At 37.2% G+C, this 16,737-nt stretch overlaps 2 protein-coding genes across 2 annotated transcripts; one reads left to right on the top strand and one right to left on the bottom strand.

The window, feature by feature from the left end:
- The first annotated feature begins 6,036 nt into the window (after positions 1 to 6,036).
- LOC125207455 (alanine--tRNA ligase-like) lies at positions 6,037 to 14,664 on the top strand. The gene is made up of 23 exons (XM_048106808.2): positions 6,037 to 6,415; positions 6,586 to 6,824; positions 6,928 to 7,068; positions 7,471 to 7,617; positions 7,703 to 7,855; positions 8,091 to 8,220; positions 8,426 to 8,522; positions 8,732 to 8,852; positions 9,122 to 9,181; positions 10,181 to 10,231; positions 10,307 to 10,402; positions 10,662 to 10,763; positions 10,956 to 11,078; positions 11,665 to 11,808; positions 11,916 to 11,987; positions 12,072 to 12,147; positions 12,231 to 12,373; positions 12,495 to 12,603; positions 12,676 to 12,863; positions 13,149 to 13,238; positions 13,604 to 13,786; positions 13,906 to 14,085; positions 14,469 to 14,664. Exons 1-23 carry the CDS (start codon positions 6,061 to 6,063, stop codon positions 14,538 to 14,540), a joined length of 3,072 nt encoding a protein of 1,023 aa, XP_047962765.2. The 5' UTR covers positions 6,037 to 6,060; the 3' UTR covers positions 14,541 to 14,664.
- Positions 14,620 to 16,370, bottom strand: LOC125207457 (cytochrome P450 89A2-like). Its single transcript, XM_048106809.2, has one exon. The coding sequence runs from the start codon at positions 16,258 to 16,260 to the stop codon at positions 14,749 to 14,751; it is 1,512 nt and encodes a 503-aa protein (XP_047962766.2). The 5' UTR covers positions 16,261 to 16,370; the 3' UTR covers positions 14,620 to 14,748.
- Between the last annotated feature and the right edge of the window lie 367 nt (positions 16,371 to 16,737).

The raw sequence follows: 16,737 nt of genomic DNA, 5'->3' as shown, positions 1-16,737 counted from the left end.
TATGTTGGAGGGGGGCACACGTAAGCGGCCACAAAGGCAACGACCCGATACACATCCTAAAAGCAGTCGCCGACTTCCGCCTATGGATTTGGCATGCATATTTTGGTACGGCCAGATCCAACGACTTGAACGTGCTCTACTCTTCCCCCCTCTTCAAAGATGTTTTAGATGGTTTAACACCAGCGATTGACTTCACGGCCAACGACTGTCAATACCACCTGGTGTACTATCTACATTTTGTTTGTTATTTCCCATGGCAGATCAATCATCATATCCAACCAACTTCCGAGCATTTTTTATTCTACTTGGGACCACTAAGTCAACGTGATTTTCTACATAGTTTTTTTATCTTATTTGTCACAAACCTAAAAAGTAATTTAAAATATTATAAACATTTCACAGTTGTCCACGTATAATAAGATTTTTGTCGAATATATCTTATTTGGGCTGCTATGAGAAATAACAAACAAAATGTAAAGTTCGTGATATTCTTAGACCAATTTTAAAATTCATGGAAAATATTAAAATTTGACCAAAATTCATGGTTTTAGTGATAAATTTCCCTATAAATTTAAGATCCTAACAAAAGCACAACTCATAAACATCATACTAATTGGTTATTGGACTATGAAAAAAGAGAAATATTTTAAAGTAAATATGTGTAGGCTATAGAGCCATTTTTCAAATATGATTTTCGGATCCTCGTGAAACCTTATTTAGGAATTGAATTAAATTATAATTGCAAATTATCTTATAGCCTAAGAAAAAATAATAAACCTTTGTAAATTGTAATTAACCATTAATTGTGTTTGCTCACAAAAATTTAAAGAGAAGGATAAAGTAGATCATTCTAAAACTTTCACCAAATCCGTCAATATTAAGATTAAGTACACAATTTCCCAAAAATTAGATGAAGATAGCCAAAATGCATCCCGAAAATTAGATGAAGATAGTCAAAATGCATCGTTATGTTCAACACGAGAACTAAAATATATGCGAAGTGTAGCGTGGACTTATCTTATAACTTAAATTATGACATGAAAGACTCAAAGTTAACCCTTATATCTTATGAACAATTTATATTCCACTTATAAACAACGCCATTTTAAATTTTAGATCTAATTATTGAAAGCAGAATCCAACCTCATTTTACAAATGTGATTTTGACTTTTTTTCATAAGTGTGAGTATGGGCTGTTCAATATAATGGTAAGTATATTATGCAAAAAGTCAAGGCATCTCTTTTTAAAAAATGTTTGACTATTTTTTGACATAACATATATATAATTTAAACTAATTTTTTACATTTTTAATGAAATTCATTTGTATGCATTTTTTACATATAACAAAAATTCATGTAGCCACATTATGACATACGAAATTATTTAAAGGGAAATTGGTCTCTAAAACCATGAACTTTGCCCAAAAATTGGTATTTTCCATGAACTTTGAAATTGGTATATAATATCACGAACTTTGTATTTTGTTTGGTATTTCCCAAATTCACTCAAATAAGATATTTTCATCAAAATCTTATTTAACATAGGCAACCGTGATATGTTTTATAATATTTGAAACCATTTTTTAAGTTCATAACATGTAGCATAAAAAGTCACGTTGAAAACCATATTGATTTAATTGTGTCAAGTATGATAAAAGCTTCGTAAGTTAGTCAAATATAGTAATAAACATGTCATGGGAAATACCAAACAAAATGCAAAGTTCGTGATATTATATGGAGTACCAATTTCAAAGTTCATGGGAAATACCAAAATTTGGGCAAAGTTCATGGTTTTAGAGACCAATTTCCCTTATTTAAATAAATATTCACAAGAATAGTACCAAAGTAATAATTCCAATCTTCCTTGAAAAAGGTTCACATGTTTACCTATTCTCACCAATTTTGAATACTAGTAATTAGGCTGTTAATTTATTTTCTATCACCCTTTCATCAAAATTATAAAAATAATATAAGAATAAATGAGATGTGTTGTAGCATAATATTTTTATGGATACAATTTAAAATACTCCCTCCGTCCACGAATAAGAGTCTCATTCATTTCCGCTACGAGTTTTAAGAAATATTAAAAAAAGTGGGTGAAAGAAAGTTAGTGGAAAATGAGTCTCACTTGTTTATATTAGTTTTAAATGATATGGAAGTGGAATGAATTGGTGGAATTTGTGGCCTTTTACCATTTATAGAAATAATGAACCGGAACTCTTATTTGCGGACGGACCAAAATGGCAAAACGGGACTCTTATTCGCGGACGGACCAAAATGGCAAAACTGGACTCCTATTCGCGGACGGAGGGAGTATTTGTTTGGCCATTTTAAAAATATGAACATACTTATCTAATTGGTAATGATTAATTAATTAACTATTGGGCCAAACCCATTGTCTTTATCTTTTTTACTCTAAAACTAAGCCCAACTATATATTTCCATGCAGTCTTTTATGATTACGTGGGCTAGCCGTTTAGGACGTTTCTCTATATTTATTCTTCGTCTTTTGTATGGTTGCCATTTCTCTCGAAACTTTTTGTGACAGTATATCTTGTCATGTTTTATAATACACTTTAAGTGCATTTTTGTAGACATATTAGGTTAGTATTGATTTTCGCAATAGATTTGTTTAGTTTGATCGAAAGATTTATATTTAAACATGCTTTTTAGATATTACACAATATTTAGATATTAAACAATAAAACATGATTGAGCATATAATCACATATTATATTGAATATATATACAATAAAATAACGTACCATAAAAAATCAAGAATTGGATTCTATCGCCTTCTTCTATGAATCTCAACCACGAATCTTTTGATATGTTTCCTTTAACTCGAATTTGACATTTGTGTGGCAAAGCTCGTCAAATTCTCAAAAGCTGAAGATGAATTGAACACAGAAATCTCTAGGTTGAAGAATCCTAGAAATCGTTATTTTTCAATCTCTTTGTGATTGCAGAGAGAACGAAAGTAATGAGTATTTAAATAATATGTCTTCTCATCTTATCCCTTTTATATTAAGTTGATCATTTTGGGTCAGATTAGGGATTTATGGAGGATTGGGTTGGGCCACAGTTCGGACTTTCACTAATTAAATTAAAACTAATTTAATCCAAGCCCAAACTTAGATATTATTATAATCCAATATATATATATATAATACTGTCTGTTCGTCAAAACCGAAATTACGAGCATTCTGGGACTTCCTCTTTAATTTATTCATTTCCCGTGTTAGGGATCTAAATATTCATTAATTAATATCAAGTCTGCTATCTGACTTTTATTAATTAATACTATATTTTTTCAAGAGTGGTCTAGCCATAAACATTATTTATTATTCATGAAATAAATTTCAATTAGTCAGTTTTCTGAATAATAAAACTTTTTTCTAAACATCTCTTGAGGATATTATCAGATTAGCCTCTCTCAGCACACGATTCGTTGCAATAACAATACTAGCATCACTTAAGCATTAATGATCACCACCCAATCGATCGTGATTCTTGGGCAACAAGATACCCTTACTATTTGATAGGTCAAAGTAATTTTCAATTAATATCGTATGCTTAACATTATGTCAACAATTATTAAGAAATGACAATCACCAAAACCTCGTCTTTCAATAAATAGTCAAGGAAGACTTATCTCACTGTTTGATCATTTCACTTATACCACACCGACCTCGTTCATCTCCTTAGGTAAGGAAACTTTCGGACTGACGTCGCAACCTTTCACGATAGTTAGTCAAAGCCTATATAGATTGTGAAACATTTTTCCTTCTGCAAGAACCGACAAATTACCTACTGTGAACACCGCTCACAACTAGTCTACAATGCAGAAGACTTAGACTAATTTTGCTTAACCTATGCATTTAAATGGAAAACACATTTCAACATCTCATAAATACATAAAGAATACATAAGCAAAACACATTGTAACAAAATATTGTTTCTCATTAAATGGTAAAATTGGACAAAAGAGTTATTACATATACGAGCACTCGAAAGATGCTTTCAATATTTTAACTCTAACAATTAGTACAATATAATTATTTAAAATGAGCTTTAAGATAAGAATTAAGATAAAATTCATGATAAACAATTTAGTCATATTGTTTGGTAACAAATATAAAAATCAGGATAAAAGCCTAAAATTACTAATTTAACCGTATGAAATTAAATTTTTCAAGATCTTCGTCCATTTCTCCCCCACTCTCCCCATTTCTCTCCAACCCAAAAAAGTAGGATTTGTAGCGCCTCTTCCTTGCTCACACCCCAAGCACCCAACAAAAATTCTGCTTCGCTGCACGCTCCTTATCCCCACCACCACAAACACATCAGCCAACCCGCACATCACGTACTACAGCACCACCCACCACGCCGACATGGGAACCGCCACCCGTGGGCTGTTTAGGAGGTCGTGTTGGGTTGCGTCGTCAAGCCTAATTTCAGGAATTGAAGATGCTTGTCCGCCCTAATTTTTGAAACTAGATATAATTGATCAAATTTCTTGTTAAATTTAAATGAAAAAATTGTTGGAGAAAAGCCCTAAAATCGTTGGAGAAAGGCCCTAAAATTGTTGATCAAATTTCACTTTCACGTCAAATTCAATTGGAAGAGCAGTGTGTTTTAGTCATTTTGTATCATATCTAGATGATGGATATGTTATCTCACTCAAATGGCCGGTTAAATAATCCACCATTTTGAACTAATTCATTTCGAGCCTCAGCAAGCCGAAATAGGCTTTACGCCTCATCTCATCTACCAAACATTCAAATAAGCTTGATAACTCAGCGGAGTGTGTCTTAGCCTTATTTAGGCTACCAAATAAGCACTTAGAGCATCCACTATGGGTGCCCGATCTCACGCTCGATCGTCCGAGATCGGGCTCGGGCGTCGTTTGGCACCCACTGCATGAGTTGGGCGCGCCAGACGAAGACCGACTGATCGGTCGCGACCGATCCATTGGGCGTGAGATCGGGCATCCATTGCAGCCCGATGCCCGAGCCCGATCCGACTTTTTTCTATTTTTTTATTTATTTTTAATTCTTTAAACCCTAAAAGTAAACCACTATAAATATCCAATTTTCTCTTCACTTTTCACACACCAATACTCTCTACTCCTTACTTTCTCTTCTCTATTCTCATTTTAGTAATTAGAAACCAAATTAAAAAATACTAAATGATAAATAGATAAAAGATAGGACATCATCCATTAAGGCTCTACAATTGCAGAAAGATAGGATTGCTGATGATACAACCACTAGGGTTCTCATTAGGGTATCCATTGTGGATAATCTTAAGAAGATTATTCATCTCACACGGTGACTAAATAACTATTATAGTAGTATTTAAATTTATTCTATATTATATTTTTATATTATTGTGTCTAACCTAGTGAACGCCACTTAATATACTTCTTCCGTCCTATAAAACATGAAATATTTATTTTTAGGCATGAGATTTTCTATAATGCTATTTTCTGAGTTATGTGAAGAAAAGTAAAATAAAAAAGTTAAAACTAGAAATAAAATTATTTTATTTTAGCAAACACTTATATCATATTTAATTGAATAATCTAGAATAAAAACATTTTATTTTGAATGGACATATATCTTTTATGAACTCCTACAAGACTCCAATTGGGATCGAATCCACTGACTCATTAAAATAGAATCTGGAATCTGAACATATTCCATGTCACATTGCGTTCTTGGAGGTTGGAGCCCACTAACATACTTGTAGTATAGTCTTCGTCTCCTATAATCTTATTTTTTTTACTTGAATAGTCTTCGTCTTCTATTTCTTTTACTCATATATTTTTCGTCTTTTAGTATTTTTAAATATTCGAGCGTCATACACACCAAATCATCCTTACATAATTTATTTGAGAAAATTTTAACTGAACGAATATTTATTTTTTCACGCCAAGCTAGCGCAATATTCAGCAATTCAATAACATAGGAAAAGGAAAAGGAAAAGGAAAAAAGAAAAGGTTACAAAATACTAGACTCACATAAATATAGTTAAGGGTGGCAAAAAAGGGAATGGATGAGGGTTTACACTATCAAAGGTAGCAGTTGGAGCATTTCCTCTTTGGCCCGCAGAGCTCTCAAACTTCCGCCGCCATCACCTCGCCCTCATCGGCCGCCGGCTGCTACTACCACACTCCCGAGTCTTGCGCTCTTCCTTCCGGCTCACTTCTACAGCACCTCTACCGGTTTTATTGCGGCAGAGGCGTCATCATCAACGCCTTCTATGGGGTCTCAGGCTACTGAAATCGAGTGGCCGGCGAAGAAAGTTAGGGAAACCTTCATCAAATTCTTCGAGGACAAATCTCACGTCAATTGGATATCGAGCCCTGTTGTTCCGCATAATGACCCCACTCTTCTATTTGCTAATGCCGGTAAATTCTCGCTTCTCGAATATGCGTGCTTTCTACAATTGGTGTTAATTGAAAACCTAATACTGAATTTGAAGTGGAGTAGCTATATTTGATCCTAAGGCAGCCTAACTTATAGATGCTGATTTCATTTGTTGCCGGAGTGTGTTTGATTAATTGATTGTATTGGTTAGGTATGAATCAGTTCAAGCCGATCTTCCTGGGCACAGCTGACCCTAATACGGAGTTAAGCAAACTCAAACGTGCTTGCAACACTCAGAAGTGTATTCGTGCTGGCGGCAAGCATAATGATCTCGATGATGTGGGTAAGGATACCTACCACCACACCTTCTTCGAGATGCTTGGCAATTGGTCCTTCGGGGACTATTTCAAGAATGAGGCCATTGAATGGGCTTGGGAGCTTCTTACCAAGGCTAGTTTCCTTCGTGGTTTCTATTTGTCGAGATGAATTTTGTTCTCCTGTTCGGTATTTTATTGGTTTCACTTTAAATTTGGTTTGTTGTACTATGGAACAGGTATATAAGTTGCCTGCAGATAGAATTTATGCGACCTATTTTGGTGGTGATGAGAAACTTGGTCTTCCTGCTGACTTAGAAGCTAGGGATAAGTGGCTCCAAGTTCTTCCTCCCAACCGTGTCTTGCCTTTTGGTTGTAAAGTATGATGTCTTCTCTTGTTCCTTCACTTCATCTGCACCGCGCATGATTTTACTTATTTGTAAGTGTGCATGCATATACAGCTGTATCTATCTATGTGTCTCTGAGTTCATACTTCATAGCTATATTGATGTAAACTGTCATGCCATGATCGGAAAGAGTGGCATAATCGGTGGATCCAACAGCATGGACATGTCTGCATTTGGAGGACAACACTAAGATAGATAGACATTAGAAAAAAATCAAGAAATGAACAGAGGATAATGGTTCATTAATGTGCCTATTGTATGTATATTTGTATATTTAGTGCTCTACATTGCATTTAGTTAAATTTGGCAGGCTAAATGATTTCTAATATGTATATTCACTGAATTTCCTAATTTTATGCTACTTTGAAATAATAGGATAACTTTTGGGAGATGGGGGATACTGGGCCATGCGGACCCTGTACTGAAATCCATTTTGATAGGATTGGTGGACGTGATGCTGCATCCTTTGTGAACAATGATGACCCTACAGTAATTGAAATATGGAATCTTGTGTTTATTCAGGTAGTTCTTTATTCTTTTCTGTGGGGGTGGGGAAGGAGTATTTTTTTGGTATGATTTTAGCAACTGAATTGATCGCACATCACAGTTTAACAGGGAAGCTGATGGAGTACTGAAATCTCTGCCGGCGAAACATGTTGACACTGGGATGGGTTTTGAAAGATTAACTTCTATTCTTCAAAATAAGATGAGCAATTACGACACTGATATATTCATGCCTATATTTGATGCAATACAACAGGTAAATTGAAATATCCCAGTTTTGGTAAATTTAACCTTTTTCAGTCTGAAGAATCATTTTAGATAATTAAGAAGTTTTTCATGTTTTAATCGTTAAAGCTTGTGAAATATGTTATGATACATTAAGACATGGCCGAAAAAAATAAGGGGTGTTGCTCCCAAGCTCCTTTATTCTTTTACTTGACCATCCATGTGTTAGGTATTTGTGTTCACTAAGTAATTTCTAATCCTTTTAGGCTACTAAAGCCCGCCCATACTCTGGGAAAGTTGGATCTGATGACCTAGACACGGTTGACATGGCCTACAGGGTGGTCTCTGATCACATTAGAACGATTTCATTCGCCATTGCTGATGGTTCTTGCCCAGGTGAAGTACTAGTTTGAAAGTTGTAATTTTTCTTGCTTGAGACATTGTGTATTTCTTATTCATATTTCCTGCAATACCATAAGTTCTGAACTCTTAGCATCTGAATTTCCGAACTTGTTTGAGGAATGTCATTATATAGTTGCAGCTAATGATAGTCATGTGAATCTTTTTAGATGGCGTGATAAGCTGATATACTGATCTGCAGGTAATGATGGACGCGAATATGTGTTGAGGCGCATCCTTCGACGAGCTGTCAGATATGGTACTGAAGTTCTGAAAGCCCAGCCAGGCTTTTTCAATGGGTACATATCTACCAAATTGTTCAATTTTGTTTTGTTTTTCTTTCTCATAATATATCCTTTGTATTCTGTACTGCACTTATCGGTTGTCATGGTATTTCACTATATACCCCCTCCCATTTCCTTATTCGTATATTTCACATATTTTGTTGCATAATGGAGAATCAAGTTTGTTTGTTACTTCTCATTCTAATACATTATTATGTGAAAAGGCTGGTGCAAGTAGTGGTGGATGTCATGAGTGATGTTTTTCCGGAGCTGAAAGAACATGCTGTTAAGATTAGGGAAATCATTGCGGATGAAGAGGCTAGCTTTGGCAGGACTTTGACTAAAGTATGTTCATTAATTTCCTTTATCTTCTTCTATTATGCTTCTCATTTTGGTCATTGGCTGGCCAGTCTGCAGCTTCAGTTTTATTTGCAGACAACCGATCTATGTCTTCACCTGTTTATTTGGGTTATATCAGCTTCAATTCTCAAACATATGACATGGCTCTCTAGCCATCTTCTACTACTGACATAGTTTATGTTTAAATACTGAGTTTAGATCCCCTAATAGAAATAATGAATCTATTCTAATACATTGGTCTGCTTCTTCAACAGGGAATTGAGAAATTTAAGAAGGCTGCTCAAGAAGTCCAAGGGAAAACGCTTAGTGGACAGGCAAGTGATTAGCCAGTTTTGTTGTCACCCGAAAGAGTCTTCTTTTGTTGTTCAATGTCTTGAGTTAGAAAGCAGACTACTATATTTTCACGACCTATTTGATTGAGTAGAGGAGTCGAATACACGTTTTGCTTGTCAGTGGCAAAAGATTTGTTTATGTGATTGGCTAGAGCCCTTGCATGGAACTCCATATTTATTAGATGCAATCTAACTGAAATGTCCTGATACATGAAAAGAATCACTTATCAAGAGTAATAAGTGTAGTTCCTAAGCTGTAAACAGACTTCCTGGTATTCATTCTCCCATGTGCAGCAAGTCAGCAACCATTTAACCCACTATGAGACATGAGTATGTGGTTGTATATATCAATCATATGCTGCTACTGTGTTCGAGCAACACATACTGTGAGTCTGTGATTTTTTAGTACTCTGCCTGCCCCCTAAATATAGACTTAAGGGACAACACAAGTTTTAATGGGGAATTGGTAAAGTAGGACAAAGAAAGATAAAAAGTAGTTGAAGTGGGTAGTTGGACCAATGCGTGGTGAAAAAGTTTCTGAAAATAGAAGTGGACGGACCTAAAGGGGGACTATTTTTTTGGGTCAGAGGGAGTATGTTCCTTTAATCATAAGAATTATTTTCAATTTGTTTTAGGTTTTCCTTTCCTCACTTAATCAAGGAGAATTGGAATTATATTTTCTACTCTCCATGTCAATGCATAGAAGGGTGGTTGAAAACTTATTGACTTTCTTTTGTGTTCTAATCGATTAGGGGACTACCTCCACATGGTCATTTTTGTGCTCTTGCCCCAAGTTTGTTGATTCTCAATAATCCTGTGTACAGATATAATTGAAAAGCTGAAATCTGTGTAGCTGTGATATACTGGTATCCTGCAAATGTCTACTATATAGTAATACATTTGGTCTACTAGCCTTAGCTGCAATCAGGAAACTGGTTTTTAGCCTCTAACGGCAAGTTTCTATTTAATTGCAATTTGCAGGATGCATTTGACTTGTGGGATACCTATGGATTTCCATTGGATTTGACGCAGGTGATTGCCTCTTTAGTTTTCTGTGTGTTAATGATTTTGTTCTTTTGATTGTGACCAAAAACTTGTGTCTATCAGCTGATGGCCGAAGAAAGAGGCTTGACAGTGGATTCGGAAGGCTTTAATCTAGCTATGAATAAAGCACGAGAAAGGTCAAGGAATGCACAGAATAAGGTGATAATGCACACTACATAAAATAAATAGATAATTGCTTCTTCTTCAGGGACATACTCTATTGATTCGTTAAGAAACTCACAATCAAAGTTCTCGAAGTTGAAAGTATGTTCTTGCTGTAAAATTAATTAATTATCATAAGCAAAAGAGAATAGTTCTTGATATTGATGCACTGAAAGAAGTATCTTGAAGTTGATAGTCTAAAGGTTATGTTTCCTCTGAATATGGTTATGCTAAAAGTTATCTGTTCATTTTCTAGCAAGCTGGTGCTGTTATTGCCATGGATGCCGATGCTACTTCCTCATTGCACAAGAAAAGGGTTTCTGCTACGGATGACTCATTCAAATTTACTTGGTTTCAGGTTTGTGGCCATTCAATTAGCTGCACTCAATCATTCTTGCTAGTTGCTACTCTGTATAACTGTATAAGTCAAAATTGGCTTTTCAGTTTGTGTCTCTGCTACTTCCCTACATAATAATCTTGGTATCATTATGTTTTGTGGCCATAAATAATTCATTTTAGAGCTGTATTTTTTTTTCTTTCTAATTTTTAGGACCATACAAGTCTGATTAAAGCCGTTTACACTGGGAGTGAATTCCTTGAAAGTGTTGTCCCTGGTGAAGAAGTTGGCTTGATCCTTGAGACTACTAGTTTTTATGCTGAGCAAGGTGGTCAGGTAAACATCTGAAATCAATCTGCTGTGGATTTTATCTCGTTTGTCACATATAGCACTTATTTATTGATTTTCACCTTTTCATAGTGTCAGCTTGTTATGTGTTTATTTTTTCAGAAGCTGAATATGTCCAGTACATTTTTCAATTTGTTGTGGTGGAAGATTATTACCTCAAATTTGCTTTTAAAGATTATTTCCTAGTTAAAATAATTAAAATAATTACATAAAACTCACAGTATTTATGTTGCTATGTTGCTGGTTACCCAAGATTGATGGATGGGTGGATCATAGGCTGAAGTTTGTTTGGATGAACTTGAGTTGTTTTTAACTACTTATTTTAGACTAGAACACAAGATTTCCTGAAATGGTCTGCAAAACACAAATATGAACACCATAATATATAAGTCATTATCCTTAGATAGAGTTTTCTTGCATGGATTTAGTTGGTTTTCCATTTGTGCTGGGCATTATAATTCTCTTCTCTTTATCTTTCATAATTATCCTTGGCTTTTTTTTGTGCAAATGCGAAATCACCCATGTGTTTGGAACACAGTTCTGTATTCACTTAACACTCCGTATTGTCTTGCAGATACATGATACAGGAATAATTGAAGGCCCTGATGGAGCTTTTGAAGTGAGCAATGTTCAGATTTATGGTGGGTTTGTTATTCATATTGGTTCTTTTAGAGGAAAGACCGGCAGACTTTACCTTGGCGATAAAGTGGTTTGTAAGGTGATACATTATTTTATGCGTAAGGATTTAATCATGATTGTTCAAATACACACAAATTAGGTGCTTTTTGATTGCCTTTTAAGTATTTTCTTGTTGGGGCTGAGCAGGTTGACTATGATAGACGAACATTGATTGCTCCCAATCATACCTGCACACACATGTTGAATTTTGCGCTAAGGGTAAGGCTAGAACAGAAACTTACTCTCTACATGGGTTCTGTTTTATTTTTGAGATTAACCTTCAAAACATTGTCATAAATGCAGGAGGTACTTGGTAACCATGTAGACCAGAAAGGATCCATTGTTCTTCCTGAGAAGCTGAGATATGACTTTTCTCATGGTCAGCTTACCTGTTTAGTTTCTCCTGTTTATGTTTTTCCATTCCCTATATTAGGTAACTGATTCTCCCTCAATGTAATACAGGGAAGCCTGTGAAGCCAGAGGAACTAAGAAAAATCGAGTCCATAGTGAATGAGCAGATTAAGGCTGAACTGGATGTTTTTGCAAAGGAAACCAAGCTTGCTGATGCAAAACGCGTGAATGGTCTAAGAGCTGTTTTTGGGGAGGTAAGAGCTAGGAAGATCTTTATTCTTGAAGATCACCTCATAGCATTTTGCCTGAATTTTCTGGCCATTTTTGTTTTGTTTTTAATCTTTCTTTCTTAATTTTTTTCTCTTTGTTTTGTAGGTGTATCCTGATCCTGTTCGGATTGTATCAGTCGGTCGCAAAGTGGAGGATTTACTTGCAAATCCTGAAAGTGAGGAATGGTTATCAATCTCTGCTGAGTTGTGTGGAGGTAAATAAAGGACTTTGATTAACTCTTACATGGATTTTTTCTGGGTTTTATAAAGTCGACATGCTTGTTCAGGCACACATATATCAAATACAAGGGATGCGAAAGCATTCGCACTCTTATCCGAGGAAGGAATTGCTAAAGGAATTCGTAGAATTACAGCAGTCACACTGGATTATGCTTTCAAAGCTTTTGAACTGGCGTCATCACTTGAACAAGAAATAAATGAAGCATCCAAAACTGAAGGAAGCATTCTGGAGCAGGTTCTTGGGTTTTAGATTCAAAATTTGTTTCGATTGCTATGTGTGGGATTGTTGGATAACTACTTCCCTTGCTTGTCTTAGTGCCTGAAACTTTGACATGCAATCGTACTTTCCTTCAATTCCACCTGCCGTATCTTATAGTTTTAATTAACACTCTAACCTGTCTGCAAAAGTGGCATGTTCTTGAAGACGTGATTTCCTTTTCATTACTAAATGAATATCTTCTATGTCCTACTTTTGATATTATGAGCTATTGAGCTGACCTTTGTTTTAATTACTTCTCAGAAAGTAACATCCTTGAATAGTCGTCTGGAAGGAGCATCCATCCCTTCTGCAACAAAAGCGGATCTCAAGGCAAAAATTTCTGTGCTTCAGGTACTTCTCAGCCCCAAGTCTGCTGTGTATTAGTGGAGTTATATGTTACTGCTCTTGAGCATAAATCTTACTTGTCCACAGTGACCTGTGAAGCGTTAAATTATTTGAGAAACGAATTTAGGTAGTGTATGTGCAGGGTGTTTCCATCTGCATTTGAAAATCAATGCAAGTCACTTACTAGATGATGAATTCGTGATTCTTAAATAAATTGTTTTTATTTTCTCATAGACAATTTGTTAATCCTGTTCTCTGTCAAGTGTTTATGTGCCTATCTAGTAGACTCTCTTGTATTCTGATCATCTAATGACATACTATAGAAGTTCATTGGGATATAGAAAATGAACAGAAAACTGTGTTTTTGTCAGAGCCAAGTCATTAAAGCCAAAAAGAAGATAGCTGAAGAACACACACGGAAAGCCATTGAAGCAGCAATACAAACAGCTGAAGGTGCTTCATCGAATGGAAAGAACTACTGCATTTCACTTGTTGATGTTGGTTCTGATAGTACTGCCATTCGTGAGGCAGTTGTCAAAGTCATGGAGCAGAAGGTTCTCAGCGCCTTTCTACTTAAATTATGAGCTACTTCCTATTTCCCAAATTATCAACCACTTCCTACCTGTTCACGACACCTGGTTCTCTTAATATGATTTCCTTGTCTTTTATATAGGGGATTGCAGTGATGGTCTTTAGCAGAGACGAAACAGTGAACAAGGCTTTTGTTTGTGCTGGTGTACCAGAGAAAGATGGCAAGTACAAGCAGTTAAACGTTACGGAATGGTTGAAGAAGGTTTTGGAGCTGATAAGTGGAAAAGGAGGCGGAGGAAAAGGAGGCCTTGCTCAAGGGCAGGTGAGTAAAGCCCCATTGATCACCCCTTATTATGATTAAAATAAGTCAAATATAGAGACCAATATGATGCATGAGCAATCTTTAAGTACTGTACATATTTTTGAATGCTTCAAGAATCGTACTCCCTGCCCCAAGCTACTTGCACCTTTTTTATTTTGGCAAAAACTTTCCTCTCTTCTACTTTATTCTTTTTTTTTTCTCTATCACCTACTTTATTCTCTCTCCACTTAATTTTTAAACATCAATTCTTTAATTCCTCGCCAAAAAATAGTGCAAGCAGCTTGAGACGGATGAAAATGAAGTAGTAGTATTGTAGAAAACAAGAAGCAGTATGTTTTGTTGCATATAGTCGAATCTGATTGTGGCTTGTGTCATGATGTCAGGGGAGTGATGCATCACGCATTGAAACTGCAATGGATGTGGCGGAGTCCTTTGCGGCACTCAAGTTGGAATGACAAGACTTGCTTTTCTTCAACATTTTAGACAAAGCATACTTAAGAAAAAACTTACTTTGATGTATTATTACATGACTCATCACACAAGTTTTTTATAGATTTGATTGCTTTTCTTTTCAAGAAATGTGGTTTCTTAATACTCATAGGAATAAAACTAGTGCTATCAATACCCTACTGCAAAGGTAAAACAGAAATAAATAAGCATATTTTAGTTTCTGGGAGTGATGCGTGCACGCAGTGGATTTTTCATGACAATGGTGAACTCCTGCTTCTCAGTAAGATCCACTTCACCATCTGCTTCCCACTTGAAACTGCGTATGAAATTCGCAACGAAATACTCCAAATGCAGCAGCGCCACTGTGAATCCCGGGCACACTCTCCTCCCCGCCCCAAACGGCATCATCTTTATCTCCCTGCTGCCTGTCACGTCGAAACCTTCCCCCTCGCAAGCGGCCACAAACCTCTCCGGCTTGAACTCCATCGGCTCCTCCCACACTTTGGCGTCCCAATTCATGTCCGCCACCATGAAATTCACATACGTATCCTTGGGGATTCTGTGCCCCTCCAGCTCCACCTCCTCCTTCACCTTGTGCGGCAGCACAAAGTGGCCCGGCGGATGCCGCCGCAGCGCCTCCAGCACCACCGCCTTCAGGTAGGGCATCCTCTGCAGATCCTCCTCCTCAACCACATCCCCCTTCACCACGCCAATTATCTCCCGGTACACTTTCTCCTGAATCTCCTGCTGCTTCACTAGATTCGCCATGATCCATTGCAGTGCTGTTGATGTGGTATCGGTGCCGGCGGTGAGAAATTCGCTGCATAAGCTCACGATTTCCTCCTCGTGGAGCTTTCTGTTCTCTTCCGGTAGAATTAGATCCGCTAGTGTGTCGACATACGCCACCAATTCATCTTCTTCTTCCTCGTTCGTCTTCTTCGTTTTCTTCGCTTCAATTCTCGCTCTGATGAGAGGAATCAGGATTCTATCCTGCTCTTTGCGGAGCTCAAACAGCAGCTGCCATCGCTTGCGGAAGATGATGCGCCCTAGCCGCGGCCAGAAATTGAGAACGTTGAATCTCTGGAAATTGACGAGGAGTTTACGCTGAATCGCTTCGATCTCCTTGATTTGATCCTCCTTGAGCTTATCCCCAAAACACAGCAGCACGAGGAGACAGAACATGGCGTATTGGAAGTGATTAACCAGTTTGACGGAGGATTCCGAGTTGGCGGCGGCGCGGATGCGATCCATGAGGAGAGACAGCACCCAGCGCCGCGAGGCGGAGTATCCTCTGACGCGGGAGGGGTGGAGGATCTCCTGCGTGAGGTTGCGGCGGAGGAGGCGCCACGTGGGGCCGTAGGAAGAGGAGCTGATGGTTTTCCTTGGCGCGTTGAGGTAGGTGCTGGTGACCGGGGGGCCAGGGCGGTCGGCGAAGAGCGCGCCGTGCTGGACGAGGGCTTGATGGGCGATGGAGTGGCCGTTGACGAAGACGAAGAAGCGGTGGGCGATTTTGACGGTGATGATGGGGCCGTAGCGGGGCTTGAGGCGGCGGAGGACTTGCTCGAGGTCGGAGATGGGCTTGCGGAGCCAGATGAGGTTGCCGATGAGGGGGAGCGCCGGAGGGCCGGGCGGGAGGCGCTTGGTGCGCGGCGATAAAAGGGTGAGTGTGGATTTGAGTAGGGCGGCGACGCAGAGTGAGACGATGATGAGGAACCAAGCCTCCATTTTTGTGTGTTCACTATTCTTATTCTAGTTCTAGGATAATCATAATCCTATTCCTTGCTGTTTTTATCATTTTATTCATCTCCATGCTATTGCTAACTTCTTCTCCAAACAAAAAATTCTAAATTTAGTTTTTTATTCTCAGAAAAAGATAAAATATTCTGCTTCACACAATGGGAACATGCCACGTCGAAAGCCCATTATTTTTGTTATCCCATCTCCCGCCTCGTATCTCGTACTAGTACTTTTTGTTATCCCCTTTACCATTATCTAATTATGGAAAATCGCCATTATTACTTTCCAATAGAACAGAATGCGTTATTTTTTATAATTGGATTTGTTGATTAATTTTGTATTTTTTGTTTATTATTCCATTTCCACGTCCTGGCCTCAAGTCATAAAATTTAATTGTTCCATCCGTCTCAGAAAAATATAAATATAATATAGCACAAGAATTAAGAAAAAATTGATGAAGTATGA

This window comes from Salvia hispanica, chromosome 6, assembly GCF_029641045.1.
Source record: "Salvia hispanica isolate PSC_SH4W2 chromosome 6, Shi_PSC_v1, whole genome shotgun sequence".
Lineage (NCBI taxonomy): Eukaryota > Viridiplantae > Streptophyta > Magnoliopsida > Lamiales > Lamiaceae > Salvia > Salvia hispanica.
This window is presented reverse-complemented; position numbering and strand designations above follow the sequence as displayed.